The sequence below is a fragment of the Leptonychotes weddellii genome, chromosome 9 (genome assembly GCF_054177405.1).
Source record: "Leptonychotes weddellii isolate Sample4059 chromosome 9, ASM5417740v2, whole genome shotgun sequence".
NCBI lineage: Eukaryota > Metazoa > Chordata > Mammalia > Carnivora > Phocidae > Leptonychotes > Leptonychotes weddellii.
Window position 1 is genome coordinate 32,670,854 of NC_138377.1, and position 21,189 is coordinate 32,692,042.

The window sequence follows — 21,189 nt, forward strand, 5'->3', positions numbered from 1 at the left end:
ACTAATGATGTAATGTATGGTGATTAACATAATAAAAAAATAAAATAAAATAAAATAAAAATAAATAAATAAACCCATGGGTAAGGACAGCAATTATTTTTATTCACTAAATGTTCTTGACAGGTATGTTTACAATAAAAATACAACGAGCATTTGTATAAGTTGTATAACAATAAACTGTTGTTGGCTTGATACCAACATATTTATTGGAGGTGAAGGAAAATATCCAAGGAAAATGCTACTCCTCTTGTAACTTTTAAACTTTAAACTCTTAACTAGGTTAAGATAGTTCCCTATGAGGCGGGGATGAGGAGATTCAAATGTTCTATGTTCTCTCTCTTCCTCAAGGGGTTCAGGATTAGGTCCACTAAACAAAATTCTCTGAGGAACTTTGAAGACTTTTTCAAACTATTCTGTTAGCTAAAATTAGTATTTTTTAATTTAACAACTTTGGGAGGAGAATAGGAAAGAGCGACATCATGGCGTAATGGCAACGTGCATAACTTTAGAACATAATTCCTAGTTTTCATAGAGCTGATTACATATTACCCTCAGTCTAGCAAACCAACCTCAGAGAACTTAGGTCCCACTTAGCCCAGAAGAGGGACCCAAGAGCTTTAATTGTTGACGAAAAACCTTACAACAGGGAGACCACATGTAAAATGTGGTTGACCACAGGATCCCTCTAAGGTCTTTCTCCATGTGGAAATTTGAGTGCAATCCATCCCTAAGAAAACATACCTGAGCAGATGCTTGAGAAGTGTTTGCAGTCTGTGTAGTTCATGGTCGATCTTCTTGTTTAGGGCCAACCACTGCTCTTCTAGCTTTGCAATCTGGCCCTCTAGTTCAGGACAGCTCACGGATGCCACCAGCTGCTTGCCTTCATTCAGAGTTTGGTAAAGCCGGGCATGCTTTTCATCAATGTTCCTTTTTATTTGCTAAAAAAAGGTAAAGCCACAGAATTAATTATTTAAAAATGAAGCCAATCTATTCACAAATACTTCATTAAAAACCTACAGTAGAGGCTACTGAAGAAAGTTTAACACTCTCCTAACCCTCAAGACTCTTGCAGTGTGGCCGAAGAAACATGATTCATGTTTTATTGATCATCTTTTATGATGAGAGTGTCCGACTAATGCAATTTCTACGGCACATTTCTTTCTGTTCTATAGACTTATACAGACAAACAGAAAACAAAAATTTACAGCTTTAGACTGAATAGTTAAAATTCGTCCACCTAAAAGCAAAAAACAAGATGGCAGTCTACAGGGCACATTCAGCTTGTGGACAAGTTTTGTGTGACCTGAAGACTATTTTGAAAATCAGGAAATTTCACATAGAAATCAGGATTTCCTGGGACTCTGAGAAAACTGGGAGATGGAGCAACCTGGGTCTGCATTCTCACATGGCACATCGGGCTGGAATTGGGCAGACATGCTTCCCTTAGAAGAGCTTCCTCTCTTCGACACTCTCCCTTGGCAGTCCCCACCAACCCCTCAGTCAGCCTCAGAAATACTGTGCTCCTCACCGGCCCCAGTAAGCACTTTACATTGCAACTAGGTTTGAAGGGGATAAGAAAACATTTCTTCATCATCCCTTAGGTCCCTATAGTCTTCTAAATGGAAGGATTCAATAGGGAGAAAGGAAGATGACTTTACAAGTGTAAATTAAAACAGTACATCACTAATCCAACTTCATGAAAAGAAAATCTTTAAAACTGCAATACAATGACCCCCAGAAGAGAACTCTGTCTAAAAGCAATTACCTTCCACCACTGGGTTCAGCTAACGACACTTATCCTGACAGTTATTTAAATTTCAGCTTAAAAAATAAATTCTGGGGCGCCTGGGTGGCTCAGTTGGTTAAGCAACTGCCTTCGGCTCAGGTCATGATCCTGGAGTCCCAGGATCGAGTCCCGCATCGGGCTCCCTGCTTGGCAGGGAGTCTGCTTCTCCCTCTGACCCTCCCCCCTCTCATGCTCTCTCTATCTCATTCTCTCTCTCAAATAAATAAATTAAAAAAAAAAAACTCTAAATCAAAATAACTTAAAAAAATAAATAAATAAATTCTGATCAAAATATTACTTTTCCTATTTTCCAATTAACTTAAGACTTTTAAAATTACTAAAGAATTCTACTTGTAATGTCCTTTCCACCACTCCTACCTATAACTCTCTTTTCCCACTTGATCCTGTAGGCGTAAATAAAACTTCCCACATTTGTTGGGGGAAAAAAAAAAAAAAAGGTCCTGGACTCCTGGCTGGCTGTCAGAAGAGCATGCGCTCGATCTCGGGGTCATGAGGTCGAGCCCCATGTTGGGTGTACAGATTACTTAAAAATAAAATCTTAAAAAATTTTTTAAAAAAGAGTTCTAATTTTCTAAGCCTTCAGTGCAAGAGACTTCATCTTTAGAGTATCTCTGAGAAGTTGTTTTTAAGATTTTATTTATTTATTTGACAGAGACAGAGAGAGAGAGAGCACAAGTAGGGGGAGCGACAGGCAGAGGGAGAAGCAGGCTTCCTGCTAAGCAAGGAGCCAGATGTGAGGCTGGATCCCAGGACCCAGGATCGTGACCTGAGCCGAAGGCAGACGCTTAACCGACTGAGCCACCCAGGTGTCCCTATTATATCTCTGAGAAGTTTTAATTATGCCATTTTATATACAGGGGTCAGAATGCAATGGCCACTCAGCCCATAAGGTGCAGAGCCAGCACTGAACAAGGTTTGTTCAACTCCAGAGGCCACACAGACACTATGTTCCATGGCCTACAGATGTCCGCCGAGCAAAACAGATGCAAATCTCTCCATGACGCAGAGGACTGAGAAGGACCTAAAGAAATCTGTGAGTTAGATGGGCTTTACAAGTCATCTGCCTTTTAAGTCCGCAAACTTATTTAAAAGTCTTAGAACAATGATTTCATTTAAAAAAAAATAGTTCAAATTTAACAGAATCACAGGTTGCACTTTAAGGGACATGATCTTCTGGGGAAATCATCAGGCTTCTATGAGGTGGGCAAATATGAACAGTTCCTTAACACAATGAGGTTTAAAATGCTATTTTCCACTGCATTCTCTTAGCTGTTCAGAGGGTACATCTGCATCCCGAGGCTAACAAAGAAGTAAGCAGCAGCTTCCTGCCCCCAGAGGATTCAGATTTATCTTAGAGTTATGCTCAATATAATAAGAGGGCAAAGAGATCAACTGTACCTTTCCAGGCATCTAGACAGCATGACTAGAGCATTATTACCTCTGGAAATGTTCCTTCTAGGAGCTGAAATGCTTCTGAAGAATGGCAGGGTCCTGCCAAGTATTTCATGCATTTTCCATCCCAGAGTCTATTCAGGCAACACACCTGCTTTTGAAGTTTTGAAACTGACATCTGATAACCACCTCCAGCCGCACAGCTCAGATGCTGACGACATATATTCAAAAGTCAGAACCAAGTGTTTTAAGTTTTCTGTTAAGACTTAAAACTCATGGGCGCCTGGGTGGCTCAGTTGGTTAAGCGACTGCCTTCGGCTCAGGTCATGATCCTGGAGTCCCGGGATCGAGTCCCGCATCGGGAGCCTGCTTCTCCCTCTGACCCTCCCCCCTCTCATGTGCTCTCTCTCTCTCATTCTCTCTGTCTCAAATAAATAAAATCTTTAAAAAAAAAAAAAAAGACTTAAAACTCATTTTTATCTTGTTGGTCATGATCTCAGTGCCACTCGAAAGCCATTTTAAGGTGCTCTCTTTTCTATGGCATCAAAATTTGAGGCACAGAAACTTTGATGATACTACTACTAAATGTTGCACAAGAAAAATTTTGTTTGAAGTCTTTTTATAATGTTGGTGGCAGATAACAGATGATTGCCTCTTGCACAGGCTATGTCCAAACCGGGCTTCACTGAAGTAGGAAAACCAAATATAGGTTTAGTGGCCCACGTTTTACAAAGTTCTTTCTGTACCTTAACTCATTTCCATGCCCACTGATATCCACCTCCTGAGACAGGGAGAACTAGCCTGATTACCTACATTCAACAGATAAAGAAACTACAGATAAAGAGACTTAGAGACAAAAAGGTGACACAGTGACTGATAAGAGCCAGGACTCAAACCCAGGACCTCCACCCCAAGCCAGACCTGTGACTACGCAGAGCAGCCCCAAAATCAAATCTGCAGTTTCCCCAAGTATGTCTAATAGTGAGTGGTGTGATGAACTTCAATTCATATCATTCACCTTCAAAGGTGAGCAATTTAGTCAAAGCAAAGGAAAACACAAAGTGCAATGGACCGTGCCTCTGATAGATTCAACAGGAGCAAATTACCTGGTAAAATGAAATCCTTTCCATTAATCTTTCCTCTGTCTCTTCCACCAAACTCACAGAGGGCAATGTAGATACCAGAATTTCCAGATCCTTTTCAAGGGATGTATAGTTTTCATCAAATTCTTCCCATTTCTAGAGAATCAAGAACATAACATCAGTGGGAGCCCTTTTCTAGACTAGTTCCAGACAATGACAAAATTAATCATAAAAATAAAAATGAACTCTGAGACCATACAAAATTAAAACACAGATTCCAGAGGTTTCTGAGAGATATAACCCACCCTTGTTAAGAGCTCAGCATCTAATAGAAAAAACCATTCCACCATCTTTGTGGAGAGGGTTTTGAAAAATCCGGTTGGCATGTTTTATGCTTGTCTCATCAAATTGAGCAGGAACTAATATGATTAAGTTAAAGGGATCTTCTCAGCATACACACCTCTGTGGAGACTTCAGAGCTGGAAGAGAGCCATTCTCTTACTTAGAAAGGAAGGGGCTAACTTTTAAAGCCTTTCTCAATAGAGGCTCCTGTTAGGTTGCATCTGCCCTCCCTGCTCTAACCCCAGCCCTCTGACCATCACCTGATTGTGCCGCTAAGAGCATAATTGTGCTGTTGGAGGAATGTGGGCTTACACTTCATCAGGGGAATACTATTTTCTTAGCCTGAGTCTTGCCTTGTCCTAGTTCTCGCCATGTCTATGGAAGCCCACCACTAGGATCTCAGCACACTACAGAGCTGACTTATAGACACTAAATATTATGTGTTGGAAAAATAACCCCCTTATTAATTCTCTTATCTACTGAAGTAGTGGGTCACCTGGCTATCAGGGGCACTCTTTGGGCTCAGAAGATCTTTTTTTTTTTAATACCATGAAATATTGCTATAAATACCAATTTGACAAGCTAACCAGAAAATTCATTTCATTAGCATAAAATAACTATCACATTATAAAGCTGGATATTTCCTTGCTTTTTGGTTATTTCTTTAAGAGCTAACATCCACTGTGTTTAAGAAGTTAAAGGTGAAAACCTTAAAACTGAGAAAGAACTTTATGCAAACTTAATTTTCTTCTTTGAACTGAGATGAGACCATCAGGAGTCCACTTCAGCCTGTCCTCTTCGGGAAGTACTGTTTCTGAACCACTGACTGTTTCATGCAAATGACCTCATTCGGGATCTTAAAGTGCTCTCAATTTTATTTGCACACAAACATAGAAGGTGGAAAGATGCTGTGTCATTCCCTAATTTACGTATGAGAAATCTAAGTGAATATTTCACTCAGAGAGTAGCAGTCAGAGCTAGAACAGGCCTCCACACTCCTCAGTGTTAATTCCCATTTAACTACTGCTTAATGATAAATAGACGCTTCTGGATACCGGGAGGCAGAGGTCAAAATTCCGGAAGTCCAGGCTTACATACAAAGTTTACGTAACCCAAATAAATACCTGTAGCAAACTCTGTAGTTTTATTCCACATTGGTGTGACTTTTCCTCCAGTAATTTAACTTCTTTTATTTGTTCTGCCCAAAATGTCTCTTTCTTTTGCAATAAAGAAGGAAGCATTTTGTTGGAGTATGTTTGGATCAACAGCATGTCAGCGACAAGCTTCTGGAAAAAAAGCTGTAAAATAGACAACGTTTTAATATTTACTTATTTCTATACTGTGAGAGCTTGCAAACCAAATTACTTCCAACTTTTATACAGTTATATTTGCTTTTTAGTCCCAAATCCCATGACAGCCATGTAGAGTCGAACATACGAGGGAAGAAAAAGAAAACTGACTGCGTACCCCTTAGTCTTTAACACTGACATTTTAACAAATCATAAAGAAAAAATCATCCTAAGTAACATTTTCCACAGAACAGTCCATGTAAAAGGGCAAACATTATTAGTCAATTTCAATTTCTAGTGAGACCTTCCGAAATCGGTTACTCTGAGTTTTAAGAAACTTTACAGAAAGGTAGATCCGTCACTGATTTATTTCAAGACAATAAAATGGATGGATAGATGTGTGAGCCCGAGAAGCCCACACATGGAACAACCAGAGGCTCCTACACTTCGGCTTGATTTTCTACTCAATAAAATGGACAAATAAAGGGAATCTGTTGACATGGTCTACTGGGATCCTGGGATGTAAAAGCTCCCAGATTAACACTTAAGAACCTTTACACAGGAAGGCTTTCCTTCACATGGTTGTCCTCCATGTATAGTCAGCTGCCCCTTCTAATTGTTTGGAGGAACTTTTTATGTGAATCCCTTCCCTATACAGTGAAGGTTTAGAACAGCATCCAGCATAGGTCCCGACACACTGTAGATATTCATTATATTACTTTCTCCTTTCCCCCTCCATTCTTTATACAATATTTACCTCTAAATTTCTTAGATTAAGGTCTACTTGTCACAAGCTTAGACTTCTGCTGCTTTAGGCAGGAACTGTCTTACACATTTTTTTACATCAGCACTTAAATTACTACAGGTCTTTAGTTGGTGATCATGAGGTTTTTGTTTAATAAAATGAATGGAAAACTAAAAGATTTATTGTAGCATTACACTAGGTATATATTTATGTACTGAGGTATATATATTTCTTTTGGTTGAAGTTCTCAGGAAAGCCTTCACTAATCTCCTGAATTCAGCTTCCCCTCTTAAATGCTCTGAAGGCGTGTATCTCAATTTTAATTTTAAATTTGTTTGAAGGGCTCCTTCATAAATATGTCTTCTCTTTCAACTGAAAGCTCCATGAATGTAAGCAACTGTGCTGTTTTCACTCACAATCACATTCTTAGAGGTTAGCAGGGTTCCTGGTATAGTGGGAGCCCTCTAATAGATGTTTGTTAAAACAATGAACGAATGAATGAATGAGCAATGTATATTTCACCAAGGAAGAAAGCGGATGCTGTCTGTTTAAGTCAGAAAGACTGGTAATCTGACCCATGTGTCTTACCTTGTGATTTTGTATTTGGGCCTGTAAGGCAACTTTACTCTTGGTTTGTTGTAAGTGGTCATGAGCAAGCTTTTCCTTCCCGATATCCACTAGTTCCGCGATGCCTCTCAACAAGGCATCTTGCTGGCTCTCTGTGATGAAAGGGCTGCTGAGTTTGGTGTACCTGGCTCTCAGGATTCCCCACATACCGTCAAGTACATCCTGAAAAGAAAAAGCATCTTTATCCAATCATGAAAGGAATCCAAATGGAGAATGAATCTAAACTCCCTTCATGGAGGAAGAAAGTCTTACTCCTTATAATCACAGTAATTCACTGATTGAATGTTTTCTGCTCAGACATACCTCTAATTTGTAAACCTCTTGCAATAAAACATAAGGTAAATGAAGCCTCTCCCCTTCGTCTCTTAGTTTTGCCACTCGGCTCTCAGAGTTCTGCAGCTCCATTATATATGCATCTGCTTTCTAAAGTGAGAGACGACACAAAAAAGTAAAATCCTTTAATAAGTCAGACAGGTACATATATTCATTTTAAAAGAATTACACAGTACAGAAAAAAATTTAGGGAAACCTGAAAGTCCCATTGCTCCTCCCTCACCTCCAGCTTCTGCCAAAGAGCCACAGCTGACAGTCTGGTCCCAACCTGTTCGGAGCGCACCCAGTAGAGGTATCCGTGCACACGCTTACACTCGCTGAGCTCACATGTCCTTCCACTCTGCCGTCCGCATCCTCACCTAGCAGCTTCTCAGCTGCTCTTAAGACTCATCAGTAAAAACATCTGACTCCTTTTAATGGGACACACAGTATGCCATCCTAAGGCCACCCATTGCTTTTGTAACAGTCTGCTCTTAATGGCTTTTGGGCTACTTGAGGGTTTTGATTCAAGCAGTGCTACTAGGTTCATCCTTGAATATTTATATACATATTTACCTCTTCGCACTTGTCTTACTTCCTTAGGCTAAGAGCGCAAGTCCAACACCTAGAGCGGTGTCTAAACATAGTAGGTGCTCAATGAATAGTTGCTGGGTATATGAATGAGGTGAAACTGCCGTGGGTGGAAGAGCATTTACACGTCGAATTCTGATTTACAACTCACGGACCCGGAGAAGCTGGACGAATCACCACCCCTCCCGAGAGAAGGACAGTCTTCTTTCCCAAAGCCCACACTGACACAGCACAAACTTACATTTTTGCCCAGGTGATAGGGAACAACGGTCTTGTGGTGGTTTAATTTACTCTTCATAAAGAACGACTTACGAGTTATTTTTAAAGGTCAACATAAATAGTTTTCATTTTTATCTATTTGCTTAAGCCTTGCCACTGCTCACAAAGGGAAGTGGTTCAGAAGACAGCTATCGCACAAAACTTTTTGGTCCCAGGTTCGATCAGTTTAACTATTTTGACTTGGTTACCTGAAGCTGTTCATCAATACTCTGGCCACTAATTTCATTCAGAGACTGTTGTAAAGATGTTTTGTTCTTGATAAGTTGATCATACAGTCGCTTTATTTCATTCTGCATAAGAAGATAAATTCAGGAAAACAGTGAGAATCTCATGTAGGCCTTCAATACCTTTCCTTAAAAGTTACTTGTCCTTTAATATTTGTGCTACCGGAAGTTTCAAACATATACCAAAATAGAGGACTCCCTGTGTCACCATCACCTGGCTTTAACAATTACTGACTGTGGCGGGTCGTCTCTGCTCTGTGCCCTCCCCTGAGCTTTCTTGACTGTATCTGATCTCCCGCCCCTCAGATTATTTTGAAACAAATCACAGGTATTTTATTTCATCAGTGTAAGTTTCAGTATGTATCTTTAAAAGATAAAGATTCTTCCCTTTAAAAATACTACAGGGGCGCCTGGGTGGCTCAGTTGGTTAAGCGACTGCCTTCGGCTCAGGTCATGATCCTGGAGTCCCGGGATCGAGTCCCGCATCGGGCTCCCTGCTCAGCGGGGAGTCTGCTTCTCCCTCTGACCCTCCCCGCTCTCATGTGCTTGCTCTCTCTCATTCTCTCTCTCTCAAATAAATAAATAAAATCTTTAAAAAAAAATAAAAATAAAAATAAAAATACTACAGATCAACAATAATTCCTTAGTACTATTAACTGTCAGAACGGGTTCACATTTCTCTAATTGCCTATAATTTTTCTTTTTGGTTTGTTTGAATTGGAATCTAAATGAGGTCCCATAGGTTGCAATGGACTAATAGCGGCAGGCTCCCCAAGCATCTCTCTTTTTTGTTCCTGGGATTTTGGGTGGGATGGTGGAAAAACTAAGTCTTTTATTCTACACAGCTTCCCACCATCTGGATTGGGCTGACTGCCCGCCCACAGTGCTACTCAACATGATCTTCTTCTTCCCTTAGGTCTGTTTTACTTGGATTCTAGAAGCTTGATCAGATCAAGGTTTGGTTTTATGGGCGAGACTCCTTCATAAGCGGTGTTGTGTTTCATTTCCTTTTCTCTAGTTAGGAAGCTACTAAAATCATCTGCCTGCCTCAAGTCTCTCCTTCAATCCACAATAGACAACGGCCAGATGAATCTACCTGAAACACACAGACTGTCCTTTCTTTGCTCAAAAACTTTAATGGCTCCCTGTTACCTAGAAATCCTCCCCTGTGACGCTCACTGACCGCTAAATGGAACAGAGGAAAGAAACAGTGTGTTAGCTCGATCTAACAAATTCAAACCATTGCTTTGGGAAGGACCTCGCTTTCAAATGGTCTTCAGCCATGTGCAGCAGAACTAACCTAGAAACCTTCACAGAGAGAACATCTTACCACTTTGCTCGGCAATCTCTATTCACGAATGCTGCCAAGAATAATGGAATTAATGGAAGTTAACCTAAAACAATGCCAAAGAACGCCGAGCGCCTAGCTCTGTACCTGATAACTGCGGTTATAGTCCAGGCCAGCTTTCAGGGACTTGCTTTTAGAGGCGGCTGTGGCCTGGGTGTGCTTCAGGTAGACTTGGAGGTTGTCAAAACATTGAAGAAACAAGCTGGTGTTCCTCCCGGGCCAAGTCACGGCTTTCACAAGGTCATTCTTCTTGTCGCTCATAGCTAAGTAAAGTTTTTTCAATTCAAGAGCCAGTGTCTGCAAAGAGGAGAGGGAGGAAGACACAGTGAATGGAGTCTGACCTTAAGAGGCTTCAGCTCGGGCTTAAATAGTGGGCTGCCTGCAGCAATGGCCAACACATGGGCTTGCTGGAAATTCCCCACCTCATAGTGCACCTGCTGAGCACAGACATCCTCTCTGAAGAGCCCAGGTGTCTGCAGCATCTCCTCCACCCTGCCAAGGCACTGACTGAGGGTCAGAAATAGGTCAAATAACTTTTTATCCAAATTTATGTATGTTTCTTCTGTCATGTTTTCCTGAATCAAGAGGAAAAAAAGAAAAAATAAAAATCATTAGGATTCCTTGCCTTCCTAAGCCTGAATTTTCCCCGATTTCTGTTAAAGTTTACAAGTTATGTTATACTGTTTTATAATTGGTTGTTTTGAACACTCTGCGAACTAGGTAGAAGAGTGAATAAATAAAATTAAGATGCTGACTCTGAGCAAAACAAGTTTATAAGAAACTCAATGTTAGGTAGTACTATTGAAATGGAATTAAAAGGTAAATCACCAGATGAAGGATTTCCTTAAGGGGCCATCCAGGTGGAAGTGTGGTCCCAAGTAAAGCATACTGTCCCTCTTTCCACTGCTCCCTGCCTCCCACATTTTAATGTAGGAGTAAGTAAGTTAATGAAAGCAAGTATGGCTTGGAGAAGGAAAAGAAGTCAAGACATTTGAAGGGGTTGATTGGAAAGAGGTACAATATTTTAAAGATAGGAATGGCAGGCACAGCATGGTGACTATAGATAATAATACTGTATTATATATCTGAAAGTTGTTAAGAGAGTCGATCTTAAAAGTTCTTATCACAAGAAAAAAATTTTTGTAACTCTATGTGGTGATGGATGTTGGACTTATTGTGGTAATCATTTCACAATAAATATAAATATCAAATCACTTTGGTATACATCTGAAACTAATAGAGTGTTATGTGTCAGTTATAGCTCAATAAAAAAGGATCGGGATGGGCTGTGGAGCAGGGGGCAGTTAGAAGTGTCATTTATGGGCTGACTGTGAGAATTAAGGCCCCCTTAGATGTACAACTCCAAGGGGGGAGGGGCCTAGGGTTGAGCCACTGTGCCCTGGTGAGTTCGGGAGCCACAGATCTCCTTAGGTTTTAGCATAAGCTGCTAGAACAACCCCTTTTTCTTTACCCATGATCACCCTGAATTCTTGACCAGTTACAAGTAATTTAGAAGCAAGCCAAAACTGTAATCAGCCCAATCTGGGCTCTGTTTCCTACCATCTTCTCTGGTAGACACCTAACACTATGCAGCATACCATTTCAACATTACATCTAGTCAAGGTTGGAAATCTTGTCAATACTCCCCTCCTTCCTCACCCTTCCAATCATAGAGCACCCCTTCAGACAATACTAATCAACAATGATCCTTGTTGGGGCGCCTGGGTGCTGTAGTTGGTTAAGCATCCACTTGGTTTCGCCTCAGGTCATGATCTCAGGGTCCTGAGATTGAGCCCCCCGTTGGGCTCTGTACTCAGCACGGAGTCTGCTTGTCCCTCTCCCTCTGTTCCTCCGCCCCCAGCCCCGCTCTCTTTCTCTATCTCTAAAATAAATAAATAAATATTTAAAAAACAAAACAAAACAATGCTCCTTGCTGCTGCCAATCCTGGATGTGGGTTCAGAAGCCTTTGTACATGATGCTCTAGGAAGCCACTAACCAAATGTGAGTTGGCGGGGCGCCTGGGTGGCTCAGTTGGTTGAGCGACTGCCTTCGGCTCAGGTCATGATCCTGGAGTCCCGGGATCGAGTCCCGCATCGGGCTCCCTGCTCGGCAGGGAGTCTGCTTCTCCCTCTGACCCTCCCCTCTCTCATGTGCTCTCTCTCATTCTCTCTCTCTCAAATAAATAAATGGAATCTTTAAAAAAAAAAAAAATTTATTAAAAAAAAAATGTGAGTTGGCAAAAGAGATAGATTCTCTTTGCAATTGCAGGACCCATTCCATTATGTATTCTATTATTTATTCAATAAAGACAATTATGACTAATTCACAGCATCCCATTTCCCTTCTTCGATACTGCAGTGAGGAGAATATGTAACGTGACATTGCTACCTGGGTCTGCAGATTATTGGCTTCTTGACGCAGGTCTTCCAGCTGTGTGGTGTATGTTTTCAGTTCTTCAGTTGTTGGGCATTTAAAGTTATACACACTCACACTGGGCAGAACACTCATATCTGTGGCAACCTGTATGAGAATGGGAAGCCTTATTACCATTCGAGATCCTGGTGATGTTAATGGAAAACAGCAAAATTGCCTTCACGTGTTACCTTCACGTCAGGGTTTCTGCTATCTTGTCACTGGTCAGACAAAATAGTTAAATCTTAAATATTGTGGACAGCTTCGAAAGGTCATGAGAAGGCTTACTGAGACACTTAAGGGTCCATTTAATATCAAAATGAGGGAAAATAAACCATCACTTGAAAAATAGAGTAAAATCACTAATCTTTCAATTTAGTAGCAATACCCTTCATGTTAAGAGGTTAGCGGTTTCTTTTCCCATTTACTGGTAGGCCCCCGGTATATGGCCAACTCTTAGAATAGAACACAGTCACCTCCAGGGACAGATTTGCATCTTGATTTGTCACTGAAAAATGAAATAAGTATTAAAAATGTGCTGTGACTTTAGCAGAGAGAAAGGTTCAGAATTCATTCCTTTTTCATACTGGAAAACGAATAAATACAAAGCCCCAGGGTGAGGTGGTATCTGACTCTGCTTGGGGAAAAGAACTCCTGAGGCTGTTCTACTGTTGGAAAACAAACAATATACATGTTACAGTGTGTAAGACAAGGAGAAACCAAGACTGAAGCCCTACCAATGAGTTTAACTCAACATTAATAGGTCAAAGAAGGTTCTCGTCAGAATAGAGCTGAAAAGTTCCCACCAGACTGGAGACCTGTGAAAAAGATGGTAAGTTCTACTGCTTGAGTGCAAAGCTGAAGGCAAAAGCTTGACTGCTGTGAGTCACAGTGTTATTCTGCTCACGGGCTCCCTGGTTAGAGAGAAATCCAGCGGTAGCTGGGGCAGTATGAATAAAACCTACAATGGCAGTAAGAGAGCATGTTGATGGAACACAGGTACCACTGGAAGAGGGGCTGGAATCTGGCACTGCAGATTCCAAATTAGCTCTTGATGAATGAATGACAGTAATATAGCACTGTATTGTTTTTAAAGTGTTTTTTTAAACATATATTATTCATTCCTTTATTCACTCAACATATCAAAACTGAGACTTGAAAATGTTTCAGGTACTGTGCCAGGCACTCAAATGTGAACCAGGCAAACACAGTCTTTCTTCCCATACCACCCGATGGGGAATACAGACAAATAAACAGACACACAGTATGGTAAGAGCTGTAATTAGGGAAGCTCAGGGTGCCACAGAAGCACGAAGGAGTGGCCTTTACTGCAGATTTCCAGGAGGGCGAAAAGGGGTGAGTCAAATGAAAAAATGCACTGGGCATCTTTGCTTTCTGAAAATAAACTACTACATAATGCAGAACATAGATGTGTATTTAATGAACGTTTGTTGCATTTTCAAAGATAAACATGCTTATTTATTATTTACACCATGCGCAGGCATGCACTGACCTGAGGCTGCACCTGCTCAGGTAGCGGAAGCCCGAGTTTTGATGAGAGTTCGTGATGTAAATATTGCCACTTATCCCCACTTTGGCCGTGAGTTGGCAAGACAGAGTCTAGAGCATCATTTTCGGGACTTGATGCCCTAATGCTGTTAAAGGAAAATAAAAGGTGAAAAGAATCATTAACATACAGAAATTTTATTACATTCAGACAATGTTTTACAAGTGATTTAAAAAGAAATGCTCTTAATTCTCCCAATCATACAACTTGCTGAATGTCCAACTCCAAAAATGTTTTACCTTTCAGATGATTTCTGAGTTGTATCTTTATCAGGTTGGCAATGCTGGGGCCCCATTTTCTTGGCATTAAATTCGATGAATTTGATGAAATCTTTCTGTTCCATTGGTTTTAACTCCAGAACCTATAATTGAGTGAGATTCAAACAGTCCAAAGTTTTCAATTAATGCCCAATGGTTTTTCTGTTGAGATCTCATTTTGAACCACTTCCTAATTTATTATTTACTATTTCCCTTTCTTGCTTGCTTGTTCTCATTAACTTTTATTTCTCAAAAACCTACTTAAAACATTCACACAAGGACCAAGTATATATCAAATATATATTACACACATGGAAAATCCCCCAAAATATGCCAACACATTTTGAAATAGTAGGTAAAGAGGTATTACAGTTACAGAGGTAAGTTCACCCTGAAGAAATCTGCTTAGTTTGAAATAAGGTGCAAGTTAATAAAGTAGCAAAGTTAGAGCATCCCCACCTGCAGAAGATGAAAGCAAAGCAGCTCCTACAGCACATGCTCAACATGCAGGAACAACCGTATATCACACTTTCCATCCAGTCACGTAAGAAAACACCCCAATGGCAGTTTGGTACTTAGTTCAAAGGCAGATTCCATGCAGAAAGCTCTATTCTTATCCTTATATCTGTTAGGGGCTGCAATTACCTGTTGCTGCTGGAAATCTTTTTGTCTGCTGAACTGTGGCCTTTCAGTTACAATAGATTCAAATGTAGAAAGGTTATCTGGTTGGAGATCATTTTGATGCTCTGCAGGTTTCTTTAGAGTGGCAGAATGCTGCAAAAAATTTTATGATGGCACACTATTTTAAAAAAATGACCCACTTTATTTCAGTTCTAATAATGAGACTATATGATGGAAAAGTTTTATATAAAGTGACTGTATTTTGAAATTTACTGCAATTATATACTACGATTCCATGTACTTATTTCAAAACAACTGCAAAAAACCATTATATTTGATGATGTGGTCATCTTACTTCCTCAATGTAATTCATCCAATGAATTACTAAAAGCCAGGAAATGTACTGCTTTTCTGTTTTAAGAACAAAGTAAAAAAAAAACAAAAAAGAGATGTAGCTTTATGCTTAGGCATTCAAATTTCCCTTATGTCCAGAATATTTTTTAAAAGGAGAGAACCACATGAGGATGAAAGGGAAGTGTAGAGCCTGTGTATCTGCAGTCAATCCTATTTCTGTGAATGTAAGTCCTCTGAGTAGGAACCACCATCTCCTAAGTATAGGTGCAAATCTTATATAGGAAGACCCTACCCATAGATGCATATTTGCGTTTATAAATACAGAACTCTTTCAAAAGTCACAAGAACACTATAACTGTATGACACTTTGATCAGTATATATATTTGGTTTTTTTTTGTTTTTTTTTTTTTTTTATTAAAGATTTTTTTTTTTTTTTAATTTATTTGAGAGAGAGAGAATGAGAGACAGAGAGCATGAGAGGGAGGAGGGTCAGAGGGAGAAGCAGACTCCCTGCTGAGCAGGGAGCCCGATGCGGGACTCGATCCCGGGACTCCAGGATCATGACCTGAGCCGAAGGCAGTCGCTTAACCAACTGAGCCACCCAGGCGCCCCAGTATATATATTTGTAAATGAATAACAAAAAGGACCCCGGAAACAGGTTTTATATTCCTGATGTCAAATTTTAATCTTTATAAGAGCTTCATTTTCCAGTCAGTTGGAGTCACAAACTTCCTTTAAAACTTATCTTTCTTCTATGAAGAAGGCTCACACCACCTCATTACTAGCAAGAACGATCAATCCGATCAAACCAATCCAAACCAAACCTACGCCGTCACCAACAGCAGCCTAGGTAGGAAAACTTCAAGGTAAAATGGAATCAGTACCAAGAGTCAATACGACCATCCCTTATAGCTTTAAGAGGCTTCATTCTTTCTTACTTAGTGTAATTTTTCTGTAGCTGTTTCACCACCTCGGCCAGATTTCTTCCTGGTAGCTCTCCCATATTATCTACCCACACACGTCTACATGTGGCTGTGTTTTACCTGGTCTTCACTGTATTTCTCCTGAAGCATGATCTGGACTTTTTCCAAATTGCACTTGACGGTCTTTAATTTCACGGAAAGAGCTTCAGCCTCCTGCTGAGTGGCCCCACTGTCTCCCGGCCCTCGATCTGTGCAGCTCTCCAGCAGAGAGGCAACCTTGTGCTCGATCTCTGTTAGCATGGCCTAGGAAACAAAATCATTTAAGTATTCATGGTTTTGGTCTTGAACAAGCATTATACTCTAAAATGAGTTAGATTCACTCTGTCTACCTAGTATATGTAACAAGTCTCAGAAACACAGATTAGAAGGGATCTTGGGAAAACAACAATTTCCATGTAATTCCTGAGCTTTTGGACAGGGGTACAACCAAACCAACCCCAACTTGCAGACGTCACTCTCCAAAATAATCTAAGTGGCTCTATAATCACTTTAGAAAAGACAGCTGAATGTATCCAGCATAGCAAAGTGGTTAAGAACATAGACACTGGGGTGCCTGGCTGGCTCAGTCGGAAGAGCATGCGACTCTTGATCTTAAGGTAGTGAGTTCGAATCCCATGTTGGATGTAGAGATTACTTAAACAAATAAACAAACAAACACAGACACTGGAAATAGATTGAGTTCAGATCCCACTTAGCTGGGTAAACTTGAGCACCTTATGTTTTACATGAATGTGCCTTCAGTCATGTGTAAAATGGGGGTAATAACAGAACTTACCTCCTAGGGTTACTCTGAGGAGTTAAGAGTTAAAGTCCACGCACTTTAGCCAGTGCTTGACACACAGTCTATGCCAACTATCATTATTCCACCCCTCCCCCCGCGAACTTTCCTAACTTCTTCCTGTTGCAATCCGAGTGTCGAGTCGTAATAGAAAAAGAATTTCACGGAACTCTTGGAAGGTTCTTTCCCTTGATCTTTTCCTTCTCTTTTAAAAGTCCATATAAACTTCCAAAATATCAGAAGATGACTGAAGAAATAATTTGGAATCTAAAACACTTAGTCATTGATACAACCGGCCAACTTACACATGGATCTAAAAATAAATCAGCTAGCTGAAGTAAGTTTCCCTGTAAGTCACTGTCATTGTATTCTTCCCCAACAGATCAAGTCTGCCCTCCTCTGGGGCTCTGAAGCCCAAACGGTCATGCCAACTGGCCGAGCACACAACGCAACGGCGGCTTTCAGATTCCCATTCCAGCACTGGGATCGTGTGCGCTAAAACTTGTTGTGTCGAAGGAAAAATTATCCTTAAAACACATTTTCAGGGGTGCCTGGCTGGCTCAGTGGGCAGAGCATGAGACTCTTGATCTTGGGGTTATGAGTTCAAGCCCCACAGTGGGTGTAGAGATTACTTTGAAATAAAAAAAATCTCAAAAAACAAAAACAGGGGCGCCTGGGTGGCTCATTCAGTTAAGCGTCTGCCTTCGGCTCAGGTCATGATCCCAGGGTCCTGGGATGGAGTCCCTGCATCGGGCTCCCTGCTCAGCGGGGAGTCCGCTTCCCCCTCTCCCTCTGCCTGCCGCTCCCCCTGCTTGTGCTCTCTGTCAAATAAATAAAATCTTTAAAAACAAACACACACAGATTTTCAAAGAATATATTCTTACAAGTCCTCTATCCAAGCAAACTTCTTGTATCCTCTACAGACTCTTCTAAGCTTAAACAATATGTAATCATAGGTTTTAGAGTGGCCTCAAGATGTACTGTAATTTTGTGCTCCTTTTTTCCATTTAGCTATTTTATGTATATTTTTCATGTGTCTACAGACATATGCTTCATGATTCCCACTTTCCTAGCTGCAAGTTGATATTCCACGATTCATGTAACTTCCTTACTGGTTAAGCCTTTAAGCTGGCTCCAGTTCTTCACGTTTGCAATTAACACTGCCAAAAACATTTTTCTCCTTTCTGGGTTATTTTCGGAGGGTACATTTAAAGTAATGGTGTTATTAGGTCAAATAAGATGGACATTTTATATGCTGACAGCTGACCTCCCAAAACACTGAGGCAATCAGAATAGTACATCCAGAGTTTTCCAGGATGATACAATTTTTGCCAATATAACATGAGAACAAAACAACAGCTGTTTCGATTCACATGTTCTTAACAATCAAGGCTGAACATTTCTTCTCAAATATTAAATGACCCAATATAATTTTTTCTGGACTGATCTGTTCGCTCCTGTCCTTTGGACATTTTCCCACTGGGAACTTCATGTTTTTTACAGGCTCCTGGGAGGCTTTTTATATATTTCAATATTAAGTTGTATGTGCCATGGTGTTCTATAAATGAGCCAAAGATGGCCCCGGTACATCGGTCCCTAGGTTGCTTATTTTTTCACAGCAGGCCAGAGCCATCAGCTCAAATCCTACTGGCACCAAACTCAGAGTGGGACCCCACATCTGCCCCCTATCATTAAGACACAACTCTGGGGCTCTAAAAGACCCAAGCCTCTGTTGCCCTTTGGAGCTCTCTGACATCACCTAGACACACAAGCCCCTCTGGATTCCCTGCTCCCCTGGGAGTTCCTTTGCCTTCCTCCCCCGCTTCGAGGTCGTGGTCCCACCTCTATTTCCCGCCACAGTGTCTGGAAGGGCACCTGTACAGAGGGATTTCCCCAGGCCTTGAGCTCCCGCCAAAATGTTGCCCGAAGAAAGCTGGCTGTGTGCTACTGCCACCTTGTGGTTGTGTCTTTCCCTTGACAGCCCCCAAATCCGTGACCTCACTACAAGGGGCATGAGAACGGGATTCTGGTGGTGACCAAGGAAATCAGCAGGGGGTCTATCCAGTCAGCAAGGCAATCAATTGGCAAATCTATCCTGGGACTCAACATCTCGAACACCTCAGGTTCAATTTAGCACAATGTGGCTCTGTGCCGTAGTACCGTTTTTTCCAGACTTGCCTGGGCCTCGTCAGCCGGACCACGAATAGTGCCAGTATTAAAGTGAACCTGCCCTATCAAGAGCTGACTTTTGGGGTCAGAGGTGGGGAGCTTCCTGGGGAAGGAGGTCAGCCTGTCCACCTGGGTACCCCATGAGGCAGGCGCTGGATACTGTAAGACTGTGGGCCCAAGTGGAGAAAGGGGATGACCAAGGATGGGCTACCCCCAACCCCATAACGGGCTATCGTGGGAGGAGCTCCCTGTGGCCGGGTGATATGGGGGTGCTCTGAGAGGGTGTCCTCATTCCTGGTGTCCGCTACGGCAGACAAAAGAGCCAATCAGGCCGAGACATCGGACCAAGGCTGATCTAACCATCCTTGGGGAAGGCGCCTCAGGTATTGTGACACTTCATTATGCTGCGGTGATGTCGTCATTCTAGCTTCTCCCTGGAGGGACACAGAGATCCCAACCTTTGGGCCGAGCCAGCAAATGTTACGACTAACGGCAAGGAAGTTTATATTCCTGTCCCCACCCCCCTCAGCAAGAGTAGGAGCATTCACAGTGAAATGGCAGCAAAGCCCATTTATGCTTTATCTGCGATCTTGCAAATCCGGATATTCGGTTTCATTTCAGAAGAATGTTCTGAAGTTCTAAGGAACTTATTATGAACACAAATAACAGCATTTACTGAGCACTTCTTATGTACTTGCTACACCCGACCCTGGTTCTTGTATCTTATCTCATTTAACCCTGACAAAGTCCTAGGGGATAACCGACCACATGAGGAATACGAGGTGGAAAGTTAACGTCCCCAAGTTCACGGTTAATGTGACGGAGCTGGATCTGGACTCTACATTCCGAGCTCTTACCCGCTACTGTCTCTCCAAATACTCTGCTTCCACAAATCTCCTCAAAGAATTCCCCTGAGAACAAAAACCTGAGGCCAAGACAAACACAGGGGTCAGCGTTAACAGGAAGAAACACGCTGTTGCTCTAAGAGAACTTTGCCCAGTCTTGGAAGGGGATTGGTGCAGAGGCCAGCCCTGAACTCCAACCCCTCGGCCTTACCTGGCACCCCACCAGCTGCTGTTCCACCAACTGCTGCATGTCTGCATTTAATGTTTCCGGCTCAAACGCCACGTTGGCTTGGCGCAGCCACAGCTCCAGCTCGGCCACCTGGGTCTTGCAGGCATGGAGGACTTCCGCAGGCTTGGGCCTAGATTGCTCCACCGTGGCCTCAAATGCTCCTTGCTCATCAGAAAAGCCCAGAGCGGCAGCCTTGAGCGGACGTGTGGCACCCTAAGATAAACCCAAAGATAATCCAGCAGTGAAAAGCCACGGAATCCCAAGTTTGCACATTTGAGCTTGCAAAAGCCTGTGAACTTCCAGCATTTCCCCCACTTAGAAAACAAACAAATAAGGGCAGGAAAAGTAAGAAAGAAAAGAAAAATGCACCTCCACACTCATAGCAACGATCACGTGACCTGGGGCTCCAGGTTTCCAAGCAGCCGAGCCGCATGTACACAGGTGGTGTTCCTGGGCACGGAGGACGCAAACGGGCTCGCGGTTCATTAAACAGCGAGTGGGCCCCAGGAGACAGGTGAGTGTGCGAGAGAGGGTGTGCGTCTGAAACTTCGCAGCGAATTGGCCGGGGTTTGAATGTGTGTGACACATGATTAAGCAATGCTTACATTGCGGTGAGCTCTGATCAAACAGAAAAAAAAGGCTCTTTACACACCGGCTGGGATACAAGGAAATGTGCCACACACTTAACAAGTAGATTTTAAAATATTTTCGCTTTTCCCCCCCCAACATACAATGCTATTACTCATCTAAATTTCTCCCTATTAAAAGTAATGTGAGTCAAGTAATGAACTTCAGTGGGGTAATCTGGAAATTTTTCTCCTGTTCTTCAGAGAGAGTCCCTGAAACTGCTTTTCACTGTCTAGATACTCAAATATTATTGAGTTAAGGACTAGGTGCTTATACTATAGTATAAAGAAAGAATGATGTAAGATGT

The 21,189-nt window shown here is 41.7% G+C and overlaps 1 protein-coding gene across 11 annotated transcripts in view; it reads right to left on the reverse strand.

The window, feature by feature from the left end:
- The window catches only part of SYNE2 (spectrin repeat containing nuclear envelope protein 2), a 214,116-nt gene that overhangs the window by 75,734 nt on the left and 117,193 nt on the right, over nt 1-21,189 (reverse strand). For 10 of the 11 annotated variants that reach the window (XM_081830388.1, XM_081830390.1, XM_081830393.1 and 7 more), the window contains 14 exons: nt 20,238-20,468; nt 16,295-16,477; nt 14,921-15,049; nt 14,258-14,379; nt 13,965-14,106; nt 12,428-12,559; nt 10,461-10,613; nt 10,126-10,335; nt 8,655-8,756; nt 7,588-7,707; nt 7,246-7,446; nt 5,748-5,921; nt 4,306-4,437; nt 742-938 (listed from right to left, as the gene is read on the reverse strand). In XM_081830388.1, the coding sequence (XP_081686514.1) occupies nt 742-938; nt 4,306-4,437; nt 5,748-5,921; nt 7,246-7,446; nt 7,588-7,707; nt 8,655-8,756; nt 10,126-10,335; nt 10,461-10,613; nt 12,428-12,559; nt 13,965-14,106; nt 14,258-14,379; nt 14,921-15,049; nt 16,295-16,477; nt 20,238-20,468 (2,228 nt within the window). Of the gene's footprint in view, nt 1-741; nt 939-4,305; nt 4,438-5,747; nt 5,922-7,245; nt 7,447-7,587; nt 7,708-8,654; nt 8,757-10,125; nt 10,336-10,460; nt 10,614-12,427; nt 12,560-13,964; nt 14,107-14,257; nt 14,380-14,920; nt 15,050-16,294; nt 16,478-17,009; nt 17,686-20,237; nt 20,469-21,189 lie in introns of those variants that run through there. The other variant, XM_081830396.1, reaches the window with a different exon arrangement.